This window comes from Chelonia mydas, chromosome 11 (assembly GCF_015237465.2).
Source record: "Chelonia mydas isolate rCheMyd1 chromosome 11, rCheMyd1.pri.v2, whole genome shotgun sequence".
Lineage (NCBI taxonomy): Eukaryota > Metazoa > Chordata > Testudines > Cheloniidae > Chelonia > Chelonia mydas.
The window spans coordinates 50817284-50842047 of NC_051251.2; the positions used below are offsets into that span (position 1 = coordinate 50817284).

Here is a 24764-nt window from a genome sequence, read left to right on the forward strand (position 1 = left end):
AGGATCTAGAAGTTAGTTCATCATACTCACACTTACTTGATCACTGCCCCAAATAGGCGTGCAGCAATTCCCCAAAAAGGGCCCTACTTTTGGAGTTTAATGTACTCAAACAATACCAAAAACACACCATATATCATTTGAAAGCTTATTGTGTGTATGTTTAGATAAGATATGAAGTGGAGCTGTCAAATGATGTCATAAGCCTGTAGACAAGGTGAAACAATGGAACCCAAAATGAGAAAATGTCATTTTTTGCACAGTTCCAGAAACACTACAACATCACTATGACGATAGTTTTTACTGTTTAAGATCATTTCAACACTGTAATGTGGCTTTTATTGGCCAAAGCTACCAAATGACAATGTATAAAAATATTTTTATTGGTTTTGTATGGGCAGGTATCTTTTTTCAGAAATGATGAATCTGTTTAACATGTGGCAGAATATCAACATTTTGCAATATACTAACATAAAATGTTTTCACACTACATATTCTTAATTGTCAAAGTATCTCACAAGCGTTTATACCAGTTTTCTATATTTTCAACTGAAATTTGCTGACCAGATCAGTCTCACACTGAAGGTTGCACACCAGTAGCAATAGATTTCATGCCCACGGCTCGTATTGCTTAGTGAGTAGATACAAAACTGTACGTAAATTCCTAATGTAAAGATTCTCCAGCTGTAAGCTTTTGTACATACAATGTAGCATCTAGTCTGCATGGTAGGCAATTGCCTATGCATGCAGTACCAGACTCTGAAATATTCTAAAACCAGATTTAATTCAGTAAAAAGAAAAGGAGTACTTGTGGCACCTTAGAGACTAACCAATTTATCTGAGCATGAGCTTTCATGAGCTACAGCTCACTTCATCCGATGAAGTGAGCTGTAGCTCACGAAAGCTTATGCTCAAATAAATTGGTTAGTCTCTAAGGTGCCATAAGTACTCCTTTTCTTTTTGCGAATACAGACTAACACGGCTGCTACTCTGAAACCTGACATTTAATTCAGTGACACTTATGCACAGATCAGTATTAGAGATGACAACACACAGCTTAATACTGGGCTCCAGTCAAAGTGGCTCCCTAAACAAAAATGGAAATTTTGATACTAACATATAGATCTAATTGATATCTAATTTAGCACGGTCTGTATACTAGTACAAAATGAAAAATGGTGGTAGTGGTAATGCTAACAATATACTTTGGGAATGTTACCTCTACTGGGAAGTTACAGTATATGACGACATGGAGGATATAAGCTCTTTAACACTTACATCATGGAGAAAAAGACTCTATAAATGTAGAAAAAATTGTTATTTGTCAAGAAAATCAAAACAATGCAAAATGGTCAAAAGCCACCCATGCTGGACAGAATTCTGTGTTTCCGGCAACAGAAGCGAGGAAAGATAAACTGTATTGGGGGCTCCTGGATGAGTTTTCTAGTTTAGATGATATGCCACCAATACTCTATCAAATGGCTTGCTTTCAGAAATGCCTTTCTTCCGACTTGAGTAAAATAAATCTTAAAGCAGAACCATCTAGTTACACTGCAACAATACAGTCACCTTATGACAGCATTTTATCAGCTGATTGAAGAGATAGACAATGACCATATGTACAACAAGAAGGCTCTTCTCCTATCCTAGCTGCTACAAAAAGATGTAAAGCCTTACTTCCCTTAGATGTAGAAACTGCAGGCTATTCCAGGAGCAAATTACAGGCAAGATTAGAAAAACACTATGGTTCTGAAATTTCATTCCATGCACAGCACGGACAAGGCAAGTCTGTCATTGTTCTATGAAGTGCAGTAAAATTAGCTGATGCTATCCAAGCTGCTAGTAATCTGAAGCAGAAACTTAAGTCGCCCAAATGTTTTGTGGATGTTCCTGAGACGAGTAGCTCTGATGAACAGCTTTCAAACGAACAAGTGGTTTTGTATAATGCCGCTTCAATCCTTCGGTCTGAAATAGCCAAAATGAAAGCCTCAGAATATATAATCCAAAGCCAGGTGATTATAGTTTACAGAGATCAACTACTTCTGTGCCCCAGGAATTTGTCCTTTGGTTAATAAATAAAGAGACATATCATTCAGCAAGCAATGGGTATTATCCTTCAGAAGACATTCAAAGGGGCCTCTCAAATGAGGAGCACATGTATTCAGAAGTTCCAAAATTATCACACCTTTACACATAAGCCTTCCTGCACAGCTGCACCATGAGTTTGGGTCTTGCAATTGAATTGACACACTACACCCTCATGGATTCTGTATCAGTTATGATGAGCTGAGGCAGCTCATCACTAGTGCTGCAAAAACGGAAGTAGAAAGACACCAAGGAGGTGAGTTCATTCCAAATAGAATTGTACCACTTCATGCTGGTGCAAATCTCATCCATGAAGGACATGATAATATAGACATCAGCATAGAGACTACTGATGGAAATAATACCTTCCATTCCATGGCAAATGTGGTATTTCAAGAACAGTCTGCAGATAGTCCAGCATCACAAGAAATAACCCACAAGCATGGGAAAGAAAAGTCATTTACTCTCCATGAACAATCAGAGTCTCTTATGCAGTGTGCAGCATTTGAAATACCTAGAACACATCCATGAAAAAGTACTTGAGAAAATTAACTCCTCACCTACACATGAATGCTGTCAAAGATCTCTCCTGGTGTCTTTGAAAACTACTGCCTTGATGATGTTGATATAGTTAACATTCAGTGTTGGACCAGTTTCAATCACAAGCTTGCACCAAAGCATCTACATGAAAAGCATCTACATGACAGTTCCACAGGCACCTATTGTGGATGCCAAACTACCTGACATGGCCACAGTCTATACTACAATCATCAAATGAAAGGAAATACCAGCTGTTCTAGGAGAGCAGCATGCCACTCAGATCAAAAGTCGGCAGCTCTATGCTGTTGCTCAGCAAGTGAAATGGACTCTCCAAATGAACTTGGCACCAATATAATACATACCCTTTGCTGTTTTGTTGCATGTATTGGGAATTTTTGTGGAGATGTAGGGTTGCTAGACCTTGTTGAATCACATGTGTATGCAGCTTGTACTGCAGATCAAATGCTTGCAGGTAAGTAATTCAACTGTGCTTTGCGTGGCTGGACTGTCATACAAATGATGGCTTGAGACAATTTCCACAAATTCAGTGAATCAGCTGCTGACTACTTGAGGCAGGTCCTAAAAGGATTTGATAAAGCTACATCTGTAATTAAAGTATTTGACAGATATGACAACAGTAACTCTGTGAAAACTGTAGAAAGCCAGTGCTGGACAGGTTCTATGATTGAATGCAAGAAATACCAGGTAACGGATGGATGTCCTGTGCCCGTATGGAAAAAGTTTCTAAATGTAGCATCCATTTAATCAATCACTTGTAAAATTCATCTATGAATATATGATTCAAATTGCACCTAGGGAGCAGACCCAACACAAACACTCCCTCTTGGTGGAGGCTTTTCCAACGGAGAAGTACCAAAGTCCATCACCAATAGAAGTGTTGAAGAAGCCCAAGACTTGTATAGTACTCAAGAGGAAGCAGACACAAGGATGCTTCTGAACGCTAGTAATTAAGTCACGTGATACAGATGTCTTGGTCCCTGCTGTGCACTATTTTCTAAAAGTGGAACACATACATAACGTGGATTGAAACAGGCCTCATTACCAACACAATTGACAAGCATCACATCAGGCCTCTGCATGCAATTTGTGACACACTTACTCCTGACTTCTGCAACATACTTCCTGCTGTACATGCATTAACAGGGAGCGACTCTGTGTCATCCCTGTTAATGATATTGGGTGGAAAAAATCTGTGTTTAATGTTGTTAAAACAAAGGGAACTTACTGCTTCAGAGACCTTGCCAAACTGGGAGAAAGTGATGAACAAGCCCCATTTCCGCAATAAGGAAGTTTGCAGCAGTGTTGCATGATCAGAGCAAGAAAGAAAAAGAGACCCACAGAGACCTGAATTGCTTGGTCCTACCCATCAAAAAGGACAAGTCACTGGCCAAACTCCCACTATGCAAGGAAAGTTTTGAAGACCATGACAAAAGAGCATAGTGGCAAACAAAGATTTGGAAGTCTCTGCACATAGGTAAATTGGATATTGGATCGCCATTGCAACATGGTGGAAAAATTGAATGATAAACTACTCCCTGTATTCTTCAAGGGCCCATGGCATCTGAGCTTCTACAAGACCTTATTTGATCCAGCAGCAGTTGCTGCACAATCAACAGGGTCTGGTAGTCGTAACAATCTTCCCTGCACAGAACTGTGTACATGCCAACACAACGAAGACTGTAGTAATCCACGCACTCTGGACAGAGATCACACTGAGGAACAAGTTGATGATACTGATGTTGACTAGAAATGTCACCAGCACTATTACATTCAAATGATATCTGTACAAATTTATTATTAGATTTTCTTTTACCCTTTAGATTGCTGTTGTGATGCTTTGAGGTCACAAAGAAATCCAATTTTATGTCTTGAAATAGTACATAGAGTCATGAAACTAATAGAAAAGAACGCAAATATTTCAAAGCAGTCATTTAAATGTTTTGATGGTATCATTGTTTTTCCCCATTTCTATGGTGACAGCACCATGTGAGAGCTCCACATCGTACTGCATCTTAAAGTAGATATAATAAGCTTTCCAATGATGTGTGATGTGTGTGTGTGTGTGTGTAGAGCGAGTACCTTAAGTCAACCACATCAGTGGTGTCTGCCGCTTGCTTAAAACTGTATGAGTGCCTTTTTTAACAATTATTTATTATTATATATCTAAGGACTTTAACTATGTTTTAATTTTCTAAGGCCTACACCTTTCAGACTGCATGATGGAACTAGCATGAACTTCCTATTTGCTACTGAATCTCAATTTTGAAATGTACTCATGCTTAAATATCATGCATTTTTGCACTCTGTAAATGATAGTTCTATTTGTATGTGTAAATATATTAATGAGCAAAACTAGTTAAAAAAAAGACCGGCATGCACAAGTCTCACTGACTTCAAAAGTTGTTGCATAGGTATTGTCAAGGGTAAAAATGGGTCCCTAATCTTTCTAAACTGTGTCTTGCCTTTCTGCAGTATCTTTCAGTGGGGAAGACACTCCTGATAAGATAAGATGAGATAAGATCTGTTCTCACCTCTCCATTCCAAACATATATTCTAAATTCCTGGAACTAATTGATAACCCATATTATCTAGATGCTGAATATAGTTTGTTTTTGGAGTTGAGAAACATTATCTTGCTTAGGAGCTCCATTACTTGGAGCTATTTCTAAGAGGAGCAATGGATTTACTTACTCTTGCACCATCATTGCCAGCTGTACCTTCAGAGCCTTTCTCCCCTACACCACCCTATGGAGAGTATCCAGAAAGTCCAAGTCATTTATATATCAGTGCAACTACAGAATTATCAAGAGAGATGTACTTCTGTTTAGTATTTAAAGGAGCAATGATAAACAGACTTACTCTGTCACCCTTGGGACCAGGAGTTCCAGCAATACCTCTTTCTCCAGGCATACCCTGAAGACCTGGAGGACCTGGATCACCAGGAGTCCCAGTGGGGCCTGGACTACCCTGAAATGAATAAAAAACAAATTACTTCCTATTAAGTTGAGGTCTCTTTGTCTTTAGAGTGAAGAACCATCTGTGCTTATGAGTATGCCTCTGGAGAACACTTGCAAGTAACAATTTTCTCTTAAACTTCTTTCTTGTTCATATCCAAACATTTTTCAGGAAACAAAGTTGCAGAGCTGAATTATTAAATGATTTTAGAATTTATCACCCATGTTTTGAAAAAACTAGTCATGAATCTTGGTTGCATGAATGGATGGGGCTGCGGGAGTGTGGGATGTAGGAGGGATGCTGAAGTGGCTCTAGGCAACCTTCTCAAACTGAATCCTTGTATGGTGGACAGGTTCCATGGAATAAATAAGATCAGTATTCATTACACTAGCTGCCAATGGCCAATTATCGGACTTGGGGATTGTCCAGGGCAGGGACGTCCTGGTTGTGCTCTCTTTCCTCCAAGCTGTGCCCCTTACGTCCTCTGTAAAGAACATGGTGGTACAGGGTCTGCTATGGCAGCTCTATACTACCAAGGGATTCTCTCCTGGCCAACTACACCAGCCTCAGGGCTACTCTGTGTTGGTGGAGCAGCACAAAGTATCCATAGCAACAATATGGGCTGCCCAGTTACTTACTGTAAATAGGCAAGATTCTCCGAACAAAGGCAGCACCACTGAGTGTGCTATATTACATAAATGGTTTCATACTGTTCTACTGAAACAGGCAAACCACACTGGTAGTTTTAAGAAATGTTTAGTCCTGTATTTTAAGGAGCTTTGTCTGTATACACGGAATGAAAATTCTGATTTCTCAACAATATTTTAGTGTCCTTCTTTATATTAGTGTTATTCTACTGGAATCTACTGGAATATCTTTCATTAACATTGCAAGACTACTGTTTTCCTGAAGGCTCCAGGAGGACAAGATGCCTCTCTCTTGAGAACATTGCAGCTGAACAAAATCTTAAATAAAATCACTAAATGAATACACATTTCCTGTGTAATTTACCTTTGGACCATCAGGACCGTGACCTCCAGCCATACCCTTTTCACCCTGAAGTCCTGCTGCCCCTGGTTCTCCTCTCTCCCCTGGATTGCCACGTTCTCCCTATAAAACAGCTATATGTGAAATATCCAGCCATACGCAGATCCATTCGGCAGAAACAAATCAATTACACATGCGGTACTATTGCACTAGAGAGCTTCTGCTCAGAAATGGCTTATGCTGAGCTGAACAAACAACAAACCCATGTATATTCTTTTAGCCATAATAAAAGACTCTTCTGAGGTGCATAAAATAGTACACTACTATAATAAGTACATATGCAGCATAGAGTGCCTTCCATCCAAAGATCTCAAAATGCATTACAAACATTATTTAACAGAGCTTCACAAGAATACTGAGGACTACGAGCATATTGTTATTGATTAGCTGCATAGCACCAACTGTGGGTAAAAATGGATATATTTTTATAATCATTTTACTAACAGACAAACTGACGCACAAATGTGCTAAATTATATGTTTCAAGATTGCCCAGTGTATCAGCATCATAATGGAACCTGAGAGGCTTGCTAGGAATGGCCAATACTTGGGGAAAATACTTACTCTTGGACCTAATGGACCTCCAGCTCCAGGATCTCCAGGAACGCCCTGGTGAGAAAAGAAAGACAAGTTGGAAGGAAAACGTTATATACTACATGCTGGTAGGTATAGAAAACAAGAGGATAACATTTTCATTCCAGTAGTTCTAAGCAGTCTGAATGTCAATGGCTGGTTCTGAATGCAGATTTTCCATGCTGAACAGAGATAATCTAATGCAGTCAGAGGACCAGATTCTGCTACCATTACTCATGCTGAGTAGGATCTTATTCAATCAGTAGTCATCACAGACGTTTTGCGGATATTACTCATTATGTGTCAGAGTGGGAGAACCTAGCCCCTGGAGGACTGGAAAGTGAATACATCAAATAGGAGAAGAAGGTAAAATCATTTTATTAAGCAAGAAAAACTTGGCAAACACTCACTAAGTTACAAAAGAAGTTACCTGATCTCCAGGTTTTCCTGCCTCCCCTGGAGGACCTGGTGGCCCAGGCAAACCCTGAAAGAAAATAAATTGAAAGGTCATTGTGTATCTGGAAGAATTTAAATAGGACACCAAGAATAAGACCTGTGTCTTCATATATACACTGGATCATGTCTTCAAAGATCCCAACAGAAGTAATTAGATAAGTACAGATACACAAGCATCAAACTGAAAATGAGTACTTGTGGCACCTTAGAGACTAACCAATTTATTTGAGCATAAGCTTTCGTGAGCACTGCTATAGTTCATGAAAGCTTATGCTCAAATAAATTGGTTAGTCTCTAAGGTACCACAAGTACTCCTTTTCTTTTTGCGAATACAGACTAACACGGCTGCTACTCTGAAACCAAGCATCAAACTGTTTCCCTCCATAATAAAAGGAGAGGACAGCATCTCTTTATTTATACATGTAATAGGAGTGTACGGTGCAGATGTATAAGACCTTTCTATACAAAGAGGTAGTGGTTTGACTATCAAAGCCATTGATTTGTTCAACTCTTGGATACCAGTTGGCTTTGAAAATCTTCAATTCCGACAAACCTAAGAGGGCTCCTTGGGTGCCAATGATCCATGGCATACAGAAATGGTATTTAACCGTTTTTAACAAAAACTAATATAGCTAATAATGTAGCTGCGGATAGTGCATGAGATGTGCTAATTAGTCTGAGAAATTCTGAAGACCTTTGCTTAACATCACTTTATCAAATTTCTGTAGATTACAAGGAAAAAAAGGAGGTGTGATTTATTTATGTAAAAGAACTCATGTTACACATACCTGAAAGCCTGTAGGACCTGGAGGGCCTTGTTCTCCTCTTTCTCCTGCTAGACCCTAGACAAAAGAAAAAAAACTGTACACTATAGGGACATGGCCAGATTCCACCTACATGTTCTCTGCCTGATTGTACTCACGGGAAAAGATTACGTTTCCTACTTTTTTCTTCTTCTTCTTCTTCTTATTACTATTACTTATACCATTTCAATTGAAAAATGAAATTTAGTCAAGACCAGATAGTACCTTTCTAAGATCCTGAGCTCAATTAACTGCTGCTATAAATGAACTCAGTTCCACTGGACTCAAGACAGCTGCATCTATTTACATTAGCTGAGAATTTTGTCCCTTGCAATTTTTAAAATGCGTGATAGTAGAAATTTTAATAGAGATATATACCTCTTTTAGTGTACATAATAGAAGTTGATTCTTGAAATTGTATATTTTTTGTATATTTGTAATATATTTGTGTCTTTGGAATCAACAGGTGTTAAACAAGACAACTGGAAGCCTATGCAAATGTAAACTGATAGATGGATAGATAGATAAATAGATATTTTTTCATATTTACTTGAAGAGTACAATACATTTTTCTTTGTAGGCATTTTTCACTTGTGAGGCTCATTAATCAACATTTCAACAACAGAAAAGCAGCTGGAGAAAATACACAGAATTCAATTGTAATATGCTGTATACACATGTCTTTCTAGCACTGAAGAAAACAGCAGAAAATGTTAACATATAGTCCTTTCTCAGGAGGTTAATAAAAATCTGAAGGTGTTTACATATTTGAAAAAAACAAATTCAAAAATTCTCTTAACTCTCTTTGACACATGCAGCTAAACAGCTGGACAGATTATTCGAGTAATGTTTCATCTGGAATTTGAACTCTAATGGTGTGTTGTTATTCAGACCATTATTTTTATTTGATAAAGTAATTAAATATTCAACATTAAATTAATCCAGGGCCAGATTCCGCCACTCTTACTCACAGCAAACAGTACCTTACTGAACAAGTAGTCCCATTAGAACCAATACGACTAGCTAAGTGGTAATTTTTCATTAATACAGTAAGACGAGTATGGGTGGCAGAATCAATTATCCAAAATAGAGCACAAGGTGAGGGGAAAAAGGTGGGAGGGGTACAACATAAGTTCAAATATTCTCTCTTTTCAATGTAAAAGTTTATTTAAGAAATATATACACCACTACTGGGGAAGAAAGGCAAAAGGATGAGAATATGTAGACTTTACAAAACCCTTGTATTTTTTCTAGGGATAATGTTAAACTGATTTGACCTTAATGAAGCTGAAATTAAAAATAAATCAACAATTTACAGATTGCTTTAAAGAGCAACAGAATGAATTTTGACTTTATTTGGCAAAAATCAGTGCACAATGGCAATGGTCTCTAAATCAATAAAGAAAAACACTTTTACTGTCACTTTTACTCTTGGGGACTGCTCAGAAAGTACAATGATGGGTACAATATAAGAAGACAGACAGATAATCCTGTATATTGCAAAACTGACTCACAGGTGGACCAACAGGACCAGAAGGACCAACTTCACCATCTTTGCCAGGAACACCCTACAGTGAAACAACAAATAAAGAGGAATTGTATAGTGCACACAGGACAAATAAACATATTTTTGTGTAATCAATATAAAGAATAACAATGATACTCACTCTCTGCCCTGGGACGCCAGCATTACCCGCTTCTCCAGGTTTTCCAGGATCACCCTAATTTGTGGGGAAAGTTGCTATAATTACCCAATATTTTCATCCATCTAAAAATATATTTAGCTCTGAAACTAAGGCAAGCTAGATAATTAGATACCGATTAGCAGACACTGTACTCACGCTGCTGCCTTTTGGCCCAGGAAGGCCCATGCTGCCTGGTTGACCTCTGATTCCTATTGAGCCTGCTGGGCCTGGACGTCCATCTTCTCCTGGCGCACCCTAGAAATATAAACCATTTATTACATCACATTATGAATATTCTTCACTGTATTCCCATAAACTTTTGTTCACCAATAAAAAGCTAACTCCCACTTCTATCAGGGCCTGATCCAGAGCCTAATGAAGGCAACAGAAGTCTTTCACTTTATTTTAATAGGAGCTGGATTGGACCCTTAGGCTATATTGAGGGAATGGTTGCCTTAAAATGGTATCGAAGTACTGAATAGGTCTATTCTGTTAGAGCTCAATAATTGGCTGGCTCTGTGCTGTTTGCCTGATAGTCATCTATGAAAAGGAAGGAACAGATAGGAAAGAGGACTTGTACAAGAGTATCGAAAAATGGATTACTTGAACTCTAGTAAAAGCGGCAAAGAGTCCTGTGGCACCTTATAGACTAAGAGACATATTGGAGAATAAGCTTTCGTGGGTGAATACCCACTTCGTCAGATGCATGTAGTGGGCAGGTTTTTATACCTGCCTCTAGAAATTTCCACTACATGCATCTGACGAAGTGGGTATTCACGCACGAAAGCTTATGCTCCAATACGTCTGTTAGTCTGTAAGGTGCCACAGGACTCTTTGCCGCTTTTACAGATCCAGACTAACACGGCTACCCCTCTGATACTTGAACTCTAGTGTATCCAACAGTGAAACTTAGTGCTAGAATTTTTCATTTTCAGGTTGGATAATCCAATGTTAACCTAGCCTTTCAAATATTAAAATGTTCTAACCTTTAGCATTTATATTGTTATTCACTTACAGTCATAATAGCACCTGAACAATATTTATATATTCTACTTTATTTCTTCTTTCTTTTATTTTTCCCATTGTGGATGTTCCATTAAAAATGTCTTTGAAGTATATGTCAAAGAGACAATTCTAGCTTTCAAACATCTTCAATGCAATTATAGACAGACTCATTGGAGCTAGCTAGTAATTATTGGAATTACGTAAAAAATATTTCTTTCCAACAAACCTGAGCTCACAAATGTTTAAATTCCTTGGGATAGCCAACTCTCAGCATATACTGCAACATACATAAAGCCTAATGAAAATGATTTGCACGGGCTCATTTAGATGTTAAATGCCTTCCAATTGCCTGCATTTAGAAGGACCTATGCACCTTGAGAGACTATAAAATCATGGATTAGTAAAAGGCTAATTTCAAGGAGAGCAGAATTTCAAATGAGTGCAGTGTCAACTGAAGGGACCAATAATTATATAGATCCTCCTCACGCCCAGTCACAAACTACTTACCAAAGGACCAAGTTTTCCTTCAGGACCCTGAACACCTGGATTTCCTGTGAGACCCTAAAAAAATAGGATAACATAACAATTGATATAACCTGTGTACATGATCCTAAAATATGGCAAGGATTATAAATGAGTTCAGAAATTGTGCTCAGTAACGAAACATTACACTGCAATATTTTTCAGTCAGATGGTATGACCAATGAAAAGTCATTTAACTAGATCATGTTATTCTCCTCTCTGAGTCCCTCCAGGGGCTTCCCCTTACCCTACTGCATCAAAGTCAAGCTCCTCAGCCTCATCTTCAAAGTTTCTGCAGAATTTCATTTTTAATTGCATCTCTGCTCTTCTTTCCTCCTATTTACTCTCCCATTTGTTGTCTACACTCCTCTCAAGCGTCCCACCAGTTCATCTCCTTTATTTCTCCCACTCTCAACCATTCTTCCATGCCACTCCTTATGCTTGGAATTTCCTTTTTTTCCTTGTATGGGACATTCCAAAACCTCCTCAAACATTTCTTCTGCAGGATCTTTCAATGACAGCTCACCATACACTACACAAATACATTAAAAACAATTAATCAATGTAACAAAGATTTGACTTTCAACCTATGTTTTCTGCACACCTCGTATTTTACATACCTATATTCCTCTGGACTGCATTGTTTATGTCTAATTTACCGCTAGACCTTGCTCCCTTTGAAGTTAATGGGACTCTTGCCTTTGACTTCAGGGGGAACAGAACCAGGTCCTTGGGCTCTGATCCTGCAAATACTCATGTGACTCACTTTGCACATGAGCAGAACCATTGAACTCAAAATCAGGTTTCCTATTTCTCTTCCAAAGGTGAAGGCATTAGAGTGGTGGAAGAAGTGGTCCCTGTATTTGGTTTCTATAAACAAAGCTTGTATAACAGTTTGCCTATAAAGTACATTGCCATCCTCAGGAATGGAAGGTGCTATACAAATTCATGACATGATGTTGTTTTTATAATTTCCTTACCCTGGCACCTGGGAGGCCAGGTTCACCAGTGCGCCCAGGATCTCCCTGGCTTCCTTTAGGGCCTGAAGAACCTGCTGGACCACGCTCCCCTTGAGATCCCTGGAAAAGATATCAAAATACCATTAGTCAGACGTTAGATGTAATAGAGTAAGAGAAAGTAAATGCAAAACATATATCTTCCATCAAGAGCATCTATCGATATTTTTGAAAACTGGAGTTTCAAAGTATTCTGAACCAAATCCTTAATATTATTTAGAGATGGTCTCTTGTATAGAGTTAATTAACATAAGGAATTCAGAATTCTTGCACTTCTTTCTAGAGCGTAATAATCGATGGACCTAATAAACTAAAACATCTTTGTGTCACTTGTCAGTAAGCGATATGGTTGTTAGGCAACACACAAGGGGATCGGTCTGGCTTCTCAGTGGAGATGTCAAGAAAGCTATTTTACAAGGAATGCTTCCCTCTCCAAATACTAACTTAATAGACACTGTAAAATGTAATATAAGTAGTTACTGCTCAGTGGCTTTTACACATCATGATGCAAGCATGAGAGCATCAAGCTGGAGACATAAAAGGAGAGTGGAAGGCCTGAGACTCAGAGGAAGAGCAATGTTTTTTGCTTAGAACCCTGGTCTCAGCATGTTTGGAAGACTTGACCCACTGTCATTTGGCATTTCCTTTGGCCCTGCCTCCAAACATTCAGCAGATCTCCTCACTTCCCACAGCTTCCCTATCTTTTCTATTACAATCTTCTTTTGCATATATTTTTTATGCATGAAAGGGAGGAAAAGGGCCCAAATCAGCTTACCTTTGGTCCAGGCAAGCCATCAGAACCTGGAAAGCCACGATTACCAGGAGCACCCTATGCAAAAATATCATAAATCATTATTAATAATCTGATGTTCAATAGGGTTTTGGAGTTCAGTTTATTTTCTTACAAAATCCTTGTCCTCCAACTGGCTACTGTGCCTTCAAAATATTCTTTTGTAGTGACAAATATCTAAGGGCCTCTTTCCGATTCTGTCACTCATGCTGAGTGGTACACCTTAGCTCGGTGAGTAGCCCCACTGAAATCAACGACACTATTTCTGTAACAAGGTTCTAGTCAATGGAAAAGCTATCAATCTGTCATATTTCTGAAGTGCCTATCACTGTGATATCTAAACACCAAGTGCCCAAATGATGTGCTGAGCTCCAAAGTAATACGTAACATGCCAGGCTTCATTCTCCTTCCCCAAATAAAAAAACCCAAGACAAGAGTGGAGTCAATGACACTCAATATGAGGAAGGTATAATGCTACATTTTAATATTCTCACCCTCGCATGGCCACTTCTGAGAAGAACCTACTGTGTATTACAAAAGAGAGCTATCACTTCAGAGAAATCAGGTCATAAAATCACTAGTGTAAGAAACGATGCTAAATCACAACTGTCAATATACTGTCATTAAAGACAAGTTTGTCTCTGCCCGCCCCAAACTATAAGGGAGCTCACGTTCAGGTCCAGGTCAGATATGACTTTCATGAGAGAGGGCCACCTCTAACTAATATAATTATTTTTCTGGCTTCCTTACCCTTTCTCCAACAGGGCCTGGCGGACCTACTGACCCTGGATCACCACGAGGGCCTCTTTTCCCTTCTTCACCCACAGGGCCAATGGGACCCTGGGGACCATGTGGACCCTATTGAAAATATTTGCTTGTTTAGAATAAAGCAAATTAACTATTTTTAAGGCTCAATAAATTACTCTTTCTTCCAGCGTTAACCATAAACATTTTCCCAAACAATGAAGAACAAAATTGGGTAGTTAGATTTTTTTTTAAATTTTTTTTTGAATCACTTATAAAATGTAATTATTCCCATTCAGATTTTCCTTTTTCTATGTTTATCAACTACTTTTTCAACATGAAGTGATCCATAAATGGATGGTAATTCTGAAATTTGGCACTACATTGTGCCTCATAATCATTTGACTGCTTGTATAGGATCCAATTATTTGTCATTGTGTTATTTATTAATCGTTAGGCAAGTGGCATTAAGGAAATCAGTATTTAATTACCGTATTTAAAGAACCTGTATGGTTATGGAATCCACACAACACAATAGTAAACTAAGAGTAACATTTTTCTGTCTGATTCACCCTGCAGATCTCTTCTCTGCAAGCCATCTCTTTGGTGTAAATCCTGCACTGCTTCTGCACATGGAATCCTCATGCCATCGTCCCTGATGGACTTTGGCTCAATGACATAGACGCTCTGATACTGACACAATTTTCATTCTTGACAGATGGAATTGAGATTTACCAGCCCCACAGCTGACAGAAATTGTCAATGCCTCTCTCTAGAAGGACATTCTTCCAGACACCCTCAAAAAAAATTGTAGTAAGTCCAGCCAATGTTCAAGAAATGATTTGTCAATATTGACAGCTTTGCTGACTACTATCCTCTCTCTAATAATTTACTAGAGCAAAAATATTAAGAATGTATTGCCAAATCAGCTACAACTGAACCTGGCTCTGCTAAAGCTAATAATCTTTTCATTCAGCCTTCATATGGCTCCGAGATGGTGCTGGCCATGTTGAGGACTGTCTTCTCATAGCTATGAATAGAGGCCAAACATCCATGCTAACACTATCAGGTCTACCAGCATCATTTGATTTTGCTGATCAAAAAGTGCTGCTGACTCAGCAATGGGACCCTGATGGGTGGACAGAGCTGAATTAAGCTAATTTTGCTCATTCCTTTTGGACATGGCCCAGAGTTTTATGATGGACAGCTGCTACTTCTCTTCCAGAGTTCTCATATGTGGACTCCCTTGGGCACTTGTCAAATGCAATATTTATATTACAACTTTGGAGTAGATTGTGAGATGCTGTGGTCTACATTGCTACCAACCTATGCTACATTCAGTTCTTTTCAACATATTTTTAATATCTTTCCTTAAAAAGTTTATTGTTGTTAGAGCACAACCCTGTGTCCATGAGCACCTGTGACCACTGATTTCCTTACAAGACCAAGAAGTTGGAGGAGATCCATTCCATGGCTGCTAATAAAGCATCAGGGGATGCTGTATTTCCTTGTTGTGCTGTGGTCTCCTCAAACTTGAGTCCAGGGGATAACTGGCTGAAGGATTTACCTTGTCATGGATTCAAAGGACCTATCCTGCCCTTTATTCACAGCAGAACCTGACCAGGGTGTTCCATGACCATTACTTGCAGATCAAAACCAATAATGAGAGGTAATACTAGATATGTCTCAATGAATATAGTATTGTGGTCTGCACAGCAATGCACGTATCGTTCTTTTTTTTTAATTTTGATTTGATTACAAAAAATTCAAAGACTTACTGGTTCCCCTTTGGGACCCGCTTCTCCTTTGAAACCTGGCACACCAGGGTCTCCCTGAAAACAAATACATTAATACCATTAATCTGCACAAACCATTCAACCAGCCTTACCTGAGTCACCTATGTACAGTGGTTTCAAATGAAAAATGTGACAGTACTTCTGCTAATCTAGTCTATAGATAGGTTGTTCACACATGGTAACGCCAAATAGCTCCTGATCCTGATGTCCTTAATCAGTCCTCACTCAACCATAAAGTCCATTGACTTCAGTAAGAATTTTTGCCTGAATAAAAACGTTAGAAGTTGATCCAAGCACTGTCATTTATTTTCCTGTCCAGTTTAAAAACCATCTCGGGCACGTTATGGCCAACAGCTGACATTCAGAAGCCCAAAGAGCCTGTCCCATGTACTGCAGATTTTTGACATTTTGTAAATGACTATCTGTTTCACTGTGTAATTATATTCAGTGGCATTAAAACTGGTTTATTCCAAAATTGCTCAGCTGATAATGCTGTGAAAGAGTATATGCTGAAGATTAAACAAATCAGATTGCTAATGGTTAATTTGCAGAAGACTTCAGAGATAAAGGATTTTTATAAAAGCATAAAGCATTTAAGCACAATTACTTCTTGAATAATTTTGGACTATGTTTGGCATCAGAAAACTACTACCTTCTATGAGACTAACTACAGTAACATTTTAATACATTTATGATAGTTTATGCTTTCTGTAAATATGTCTGTTTCTCTGTAATTACATATTCATAATACTAATTAAGGCTCTGATTCTACAGGTGACTCCAAGCAAGTAGGCACATGAGCCTCTGACCACTGAAGCCAGTGAGGCTTTGTGCACAGGTCTCTGCCTCTCCACAGTCAAATTCAAGACTGGGGCCTAAGAAAGAAAATTCTGTATTTCAGAATACACATAAAACGAATTAATGAGAACCAAGTCTTGGTATATTCACTCCTATTCATTAGTCTACTGATTTCATCGTATTGCTTGGAAATGAAGAAGTCTCATTGCTAATCACTACATTATCTTTCCTTAACTACATCGTTGCTAAATACGGTCATTTCCATGGTGACAAAGAAATTATTACCGCTTGGCCTCGGATGCCAGGAGGACCAGTACTGCCTTGAGGTCCTGGAGAACCAGGTGGACCTGCTAGGCCAGGTGGGCCAGAAGTACCTGGAGATCCCTACAAAAGAGACATTAGTGTGAAAAGGTACGTAGCATGAAACGCTGAAATTAAAAAAGGAATCCATCACCAAAATTCCTTATACAGTTGATTTGATTACTTACTGTTTGGCCTTTAGCACCAGGAGAACCGTCTGTCCCTACAGTCCCCTAAAAACAGCATACAGATCATTATAACAAATTCTAATGAGCATATCAATGGAGGAATGAAAATATATTGTCAGTCACGTATTTGTGCCTCCTCTCAGGAGCAGATAATAAAGGCTAGTATGTAGACAGTGCAAAAGTTCACTATTTGACCCTGATTCTGCAAACATGCGTGCTTAACTTTAAGCATGAAATTCCATGGAACTATTCACTTGCTTAAAGTTAAGCTGGAGCATAAGTGCTTGAAGGGTCACAGTTTCCATCAGCCTGTGTAACATTTAATTGCAAGTGTTTTTTAGTTATCTATCTAAAAGATATTTTTAATACAAATAACGTGAAGACAAGTCTTTCCTTTCTAAAAATACTTCTGGAACTCTTACAGTAGTAAGGTACCACTGGCTTCAGGTAGACAGTGTGCAGGCAATCAGTGAAACAAGCATCCGAAGTCTGATGAACTTACAGGAAGACCTTGTGAACCTGCTGGACCTGATGGCCCTGTTTCACCCCTTTGTCCCTGAGGACCTTCTGGGCCACGTGCACCCGTTGGACCTGCTTCACCCTAATGTTTCACAAGAGAAAACAATCAGTTATTGAATTTTTTTTTAAAAGCAGCACATAATAACTAACAGGGAATAGTGCATGGAATAGATAGCAATGGGACCGAAGCTCACATATACTTCAATATTAGGAAAACGTATTGCACATATAAGAACCTAATTCTGCCTGGATTTATAGCATTGAAACTGAAACCACAATTTGCCCCCTAGTCTATACATAAACAAAGTACCTTTCTTTTGGAGGAGAAACAGCATGGTAGCAAGTATAATTTATCCAAAACACACCACCAACATATTACGGGGGAAAAGCACAACAGAAAGAAACCCATACAAAAAAACCCCATCAACATGTCAATATTGGTTGATTTTATAGTCTTTGTTTGCACTGTTTGCAGCTGAGACTTAAAACTTTATGTAAATTAGAATTGATAAGAAGAAATGCTTCTTCTCACAGTATAAATTAACCCGTGGAGCTCACTGCTACAGGACTGTATTGATACAAACACTTAATATTAACAAAGAATTAAACACAGGAATATGGTAGGCACTGATTGTGCTTGCTATAGTCAAAAGTGGTCAGATGTATTATGCAGTAATGACCACTATCAGAAAAAACCTACGAGTCTAGATGGACTACTGATCTATTCTGGTATGGCAATTCACTCTGGTATGTCCTCAATTTTATCCTTTTGTGGGCCAATTGCCTTTTTTAACTGATGCTACACTAAAACTGTATCTTCAGGACTGAAGGGCATCTCCTCAGCATGTGTAAATCTGCATAGCTTCATTGAGCTCAATGCAGCTTTACCAATTTACACAACCTGAGGATCCAATTCTGAAAGTAGCTCTGCCATTAAAAAAAAAAAATCCCATTGCTTCTTCCCTTGTCAGCTCTTTCAAACATTTATTTAGATGCTTTGTTTTGTTTAGCCATTGCTGTATTTTTCTGCCATGCATTAAAAGGATTATAATTTAGTCTAATACATTATACAGATGGCTGTATTAGCCTTGTTTCCAGAGAATTGTTTTGTGAATGTTGCCAACAGTATAAACAACATATAACATCTGCTGAGCTTGGCTACCTAGCTAATAGAGAGATGTTTTTACTGAATAATAATATTCCTACCACTTGTGGGGATTCAGCATATAGAAGAGGAGCAGTTCTGGGGGAAAGGAGGATGGGGAGACTGCATGAGTCTGGGTCTTCTTCAAACCCATGGCTAGGGGCAAAATATTGAGCAGTTCCTTGAATGCTGCCAAAGCAAGCTCACATACAGGGCTGGAGGCTCAGACAGTTATCCACTGACCCAAGTCTCCCTTTCCAGCTCAGCCATCAGAGCAAATGCAGCCCAGCCCCACAAAGACTACAGTGGCCATTTTGAGAAGCATGACAATAACTAAAATGGAAAGAAAACAAATCCAGGAAAAGAGTTTAAAAAAAAACCTTAAAACAATGAAGAAAAACATAGACAAGAAGAAACAAGCATAGAAGAGGGGGAAGAGAAAAAAGAGAGAAGGATGAGGTGAGGAAGAGAAAAAGAAATAAAGAGGATCGGAAATTGAACAGGAAAAAAACAACAAGTGAGATGGTAGCAACTGTGTCAGAGCATTGTGTGAATTTCCATCGGAGCAGGAGATGACCATCCATCGATCCTTTGCAAAGGTTGTGAGGGTGACTTCAACACAGAACCCCTGGTGCGTCATGGCCCACCAAAATATTTATTACAATTTTAGTTTTACTATATTTCTGCAGAATTTTTAGATGTGAAGTATGAAGTTTTATATAGCCTTTTCGTTTTCCATGACACAGTGTTTTAGCACTTCATACAGGAGGATTTAAATGCCATTTGGTCAGTGTATATAAGACCCTTGCCCTTCTTTGACACTATAATTTGAATAGTTTCATAAAATATGGGGGATTCCAGCTCTTAAGGTATTGTATTAAGGGATAGATTTTCTGTTCATGTACAGGATTAATTTCTAGTGGTGACAGGTAATGAGATATCAGACCTTAAAGTGAATTTGTCATTGTGAGGTCCCATGTTTATTGTCTCTCAATGATTTTCATATCAAATGTACTCACTTTACATGCAAAAAATTTGTTTTATTTTTCTGACAGTGCCTCAAACTCAGCCTGGGATCTGAGAGTCAAGCTGTATATTTCTAGCTTTTGCATCACCAGCAATTATCTGTAGGCTATATTCTTCTCTCAGTTATAGCTGCAGAACTCCATTGTAAGAAAACATCTCAGGTATTCCTTTCACAATACCCTGCCTTCCACAAAAACTCACAAAGCAGATGGATTAGATTTGCTGGGGTAGGTTCTCAGATAAATGCAGGATCTCATAGCCTAAGTTCCCTATATGCTTCCCCTCCCCCGGTCCCAACCTAGCCCGGCCCCCCAACCTGCCGTGGCCCGAACCCAGCCACGGCCAGGGCAGCATGGCCCGAACCCAGCCCCAGCCCAGACCTGCCGGAGGAGAGTGCTTATACTGCAGCCCTAGCCCTGGAGCTGCTGTGGCGAGGAGAGGCGCCTCTCCCCCCAAACCCAGGAGCTGCTGCAGGGAGAGAGAGCTGGGGGGAGTCCCATCTCTCTGCTGTAGCCCCAGATCACCCTCCTGCACCCAAAGCCCATCCTCCCCAGTCCCACCCCAGAGCCCGCACCCCCACCTGGAGCCCTCTCACCCCTGTACTCTAACCCTCTGCCCCAGCCCTGGGTCCCTCACTCCCAGCTCCACCCCAGAGCCCGCAACCCCGGCCGGAGCCCTCACACCCCTGTACTCCAACCCTCTGCCCCAGCCCTGAGCCCTCTCCCACACTCCTCGGCCCAACCCCCACCACATGAATTTTGTTATGTGCACCAATATGGAGGTGATGTGTCACACATCACCTTCACATTGGTGCACATAAGAAAATTCATTCCGCACATGGGTGGGAAAAATTAGAGGGGACACTGCTTATAGCCCCTCCTAAACAATCATGATCCAGCTTAGTTTTGGGCCATGCAGTTAGTCATTACTCTGGCTCTAAAGAGCTCTCTGAGTAAGGAAACTGAGTCTACCATTTCCATTTAGGCTGAGCTGAAGGAGGAGTACAGGGCCATTCTGTCTCTCCTCCTACTGCAGCAAGATTTTCCCTTCCACCCACCCCTGACGATGGTGGAGCTTAGGGAAGTCATTGATCCTTTTCTTTAGGATATTGTAGTGGCATTCAGCAGTTGGTGATTGTAGAAGTCACAATTTGCCTTCAATCTGCCGGAGTCACAATCTACCTTCCAATCTGCTTCTGTGGCAACACAACAACATTGTACCCCTCAACCAGGCTCATGGCAAACCCATGAGATAGTCCTACATTACTAATTTATCTCCTACATATTCCTTTTACAAAGTTCATAAGAAAAACATATAGAAAGGGAAAGTAGCAACTCCTTGAAACCTCAAGTCACCAATCAGAGCTGAACCAAGACCAGCATATTAAAATTTCTACTGTGTCTAAATGTCATGCCATCAGCTGAGTATAAATTATATGGAAAACAGAACAAGCACCACTAGGATAAGAAGAGAACAAGCAAAAATGAGGCTTAAAAAAACCCTAAACAATCTAAAATAAATGCAGATTTTTATTGTTATGTTAATGCTGTGATGGTAATCTAAATATCGTGTATGTTGGCCAAACTATAAGGAGTACCAGAAAATCATCACTCTTAACAAATGGAAGTTAAGAAAAGTTTTAATCTGTTCCCATTCTTTGAGCCAAAACACCTCTTTTATAGGTGTTTTTAAAGGATGTTTGGGGTGGTATATGGGAAGAAGAGATGAGGCCAACCTTGCACAACTGCTTTACGACCTCTTTTCTTTGTATCATTCGTTCATTATTCTATGGCATGGTAACCGAGGTATATTGCCAATTCACATTAAAACTGCTACTTCCTGCAGGTGTCTAAGTTTCCTGGGGGATGGATCCACAGATCCAACTCTATCAAGCTAGTTGATTTCACAACCTTACGGTTTAACATAATATTCTAATGAAGAAGAGCTCTGTCTAGCTCAAAAGCTTGTCTCTTTCACCAACAGAAGTTGGTCAAATAAAAGATCTTGCCTCACCCACCTGGTCTCTCTAAGGGTTGTTTCAGCAGTTAAACCCATTTTTCACACTTATCTTTGAGTTTCTCACCTATGACCATGGCCGTATTCTGTCAAAGACTACTGCTTCATCACAGCTGCTCTTTCGAGCTTCTATCTCCAGATGTTAATTAAAAGTGAAATGCAGTCACCTCTTAAGGACCTTCTCATTTGTGAAGCTGAATGCCACATGTCTTTAAATGTGGGCATATGAAGATCTAATTAATAGAGTCAAACAGACTAAAAAAAAATCAGCTTTTCCTACCTTTACACCAGGAGGACCCGGAAAACCAGGAGAACCAGTTATACCAAGTGGTCCCTACAAAAAAACAAATAAAATACATGAGTTGATATTTCCAAAGTCGGTATCACAAAACTAGTAGCCTAAACACTGATGAAGGCCTATGCAAATGGAGTTCCTGGGTTTAAATGCAACACCAGTCACAATACATATTGCCTCATAAAAAAGAGGAAACCAGTTCTATAAATATTGTAGATGACGTAGGTGGTATGAACTGAATACCACTCATCAATGCAATGTTTTAATTAAGTTAATGATACTTGGACTGCGGTTCGCGAGCTGCAAGTGGCTCTTTAATGGGTCTCCTTGCAGCACACGATATTAAAACACTGTGTGATTTAATTATTAACCAATCTAAGTCTTTAACCAAACAGGATGCTTTTATTATGTTATTAACCAATTGTAGTTGATATAATAATATTCGTCAGTTGTTTTGCTATGAGAATAAAATATATATGAATTCACACTACTCTGGCTCTTTTGGGTACTTTTGATCGGTAGTTTGGCTTCCGAACTACTGAGATCTGAGTACCACTGAATTAAGTACTTTTTTACTGACGTTATCAGCGTTACAGCTCTTGGTTCATCTGCCAACCTCCAAACAATAATCAAGATTGAGTTTCAGTTTTCATTACAAATATACTATTTCCTCTTCGTTATGCTCAAGCTACTGTTAAAAGTTACTAAAAAGATAAGATAATCAAAAAATCACTGATTTTCCAATCAAACTTTCTATTTGTAAAATCTCTGCATATTGCATCAACAGATGATGATGTATCCGACAATATTACAAATAGCTAAACAAAACTTAGATATATACACTAATCAAAGATTAAATCTATTTTGTAACATTGCACCCCATCAAACTTGTCAACAAAACTATTCAGCCAGGGAATATATCATTAACAGAGCATTGTATCTTAATTATATTCTGATTTAGTACTAAGTTAATAATTGTATCAGAATCTCTATCAATCATGATTAAGGATATGATTTGGTCACAGATCTCTGTGACTTCTTCAGCTTCAGCTCCAGCCTCACATGTGGCGTGGCTCTGGCTTCAGCCTGGCGCGTGGCAGGGCTCCAGCTGTCAGCCCAACACATGGCAGGGATCAGGCTTCCATGATTTATAGTTTATTGCCCACGTCCTGTCTGTGACTTTTACTAAAAATACCTGTGACAAAATCTTAGCCTTAATCATGATACCCACAATCACTCAAATCACAAGCCCTTTATGATCAATAACTCCAATACTCCTGCCTTTATTTTCTATACAGGGGAAAACCCCTTTAGAACTCAGAATGTGCAGATTGGGCCCTATATGGCTTTTGATCTGTTCATGCAAATCCAAATGTTTCCAAAAAATATTCTAATTATGTTAATAGGCATCAAAATACTGAGGAAATCCCACTCTTGCCCATGAAAGTTCTGTGTGAAGATCAGCAGAGTTATATGGTCCAAAATGAGTAAGATAGTTGACACAGTTGCATCCAAAAATAACAGGTAAATCCACTGGAGACATACAAGTTCCATGGATGTCAAGTATAATGTAGAGTCAACCAAGTGGTGGACTAATACTGCTTTTTTGTTGCTATAGTGCTGGGTGGGCTGAACACATGTGATATACTCTCATCCTTCTAGATTATGTAGTCTTTGGATAGTACTATACAGTGGTCATAAATATTGAGTACAGCTGTGTATTCGCAAATGATTTCCCTTTCTTTGTCTTTGGCTGGATTTTCACCCTCTTTGGAGAACATGATGTATACTGAGAAAGAATGTTTTATATAACAAAGCTTTTACTGACAAACCCAGTAAGAACAATCTGTTCCAAAGGCTATTAATTATGGAGAACTTTTCTGCCAGTGACCTTGTAGTGAATTGCTAAAGCACTGCTGTAATAGCTAATTTAATGTATTTATGAAAAAGCTACATCCCAATTTATCGGGTCATGAACACTCGTCTGCCAAATCTCTCTCGTTGCAACGATAATTTTAGCATTATGACATATTTGTACTTACCCAATTCATCATATATTTGGATAGCACTTTCTCCAGAGAGATCATGTTTAAGCATTCTGCATCTCCCTATGCGATTGCTAGGGAATGTACCAGATATGCTAGCCAACCAGATGTCATGCCCAGTGGGTTTGAGCTCACGTTGGAAGTCCACTGAAATATTTATACTTCATCTAGAATTTCAGAATTGTTTTGAGATTCAATTTTTTTCTGTTATAGAATTGTTTTAAAATCATGAAAAATCTTTGAAATATTTTATTTTTAAAGTACTGTAATAGTTGTGGTATCCTTCTCTGTAGGATGTACCAGATAACTGAACTTGGCAGCTATCTACACTCTCAGCTTGAACTTCTATCATAGTCAATTATTGGTTAATGGAGTTTACAACAGTACAGTCTATTGTGT

General features: G+C 39.0%; 1 protein-coding gene across 1 annotated transcript in view; it reads right to left on the minus strand.

Annotated features, from left to right (window-relative positions):
• The window catches only part of COL5A2 (collagen type V alpha 2 chain), a 165101-nt gene that overhangs the window by 29079 nt on the left and 111258 nt on the right, over positions 1-24764 (minus strand). Inside the window, exons 18-35 of the mRNA XM_037912430.2 lie at positions 22306-22359; positions 17823-17921; positions 17321-17365; positions 17118-17216; positions 16017-16070; positions 14245-14352; positions 13480-13533; positions 12669-12767; positions 11674-11727; positions 10318-10416; positions 10144-10197; positions 9991-10044; positions 8462-8515; positions 7648-7701; positions 7209-7253; positions 6610-6708; positions 5503-5610; positions 5335-5388 (exon numbers count right to left, since the gene is read on the minus strand). Coding sequence (XP_037768358.1) covers positions 5335-5388; positions 5503-5610; positions 6610-6708; positions 7209-7253; positions 7648-7701; positions 8462-8515; positions 9991-10044; positions 10144-10197; positions 10318-10416; positions 11674-11727; positions 12669-12767; positions 13480-13533; positions 14245-14352; positions 16017-16070; positions 17118-17216; positions 17321-17365; positions 17823-17921; positions 22306-22359 — 1287 coding nt within the window. The remainder of the gene's footprint in view (positions 1-5334; positions 5389-5502; positions 5611-6609; positions 6709-7208; positions 7254-7647; positions 7702-8461; positions 8516-9990; positions 10045-10143; positions 10198-10317; positions 10417-11673; positions 11728-12668; positions 12768-13479; positions 13534-14244; positions 14353-16016; positions 16071-17117; positions 17217-17320; positions 17366-17822; positions 17922-22305; positions 22360-24764) is intronic.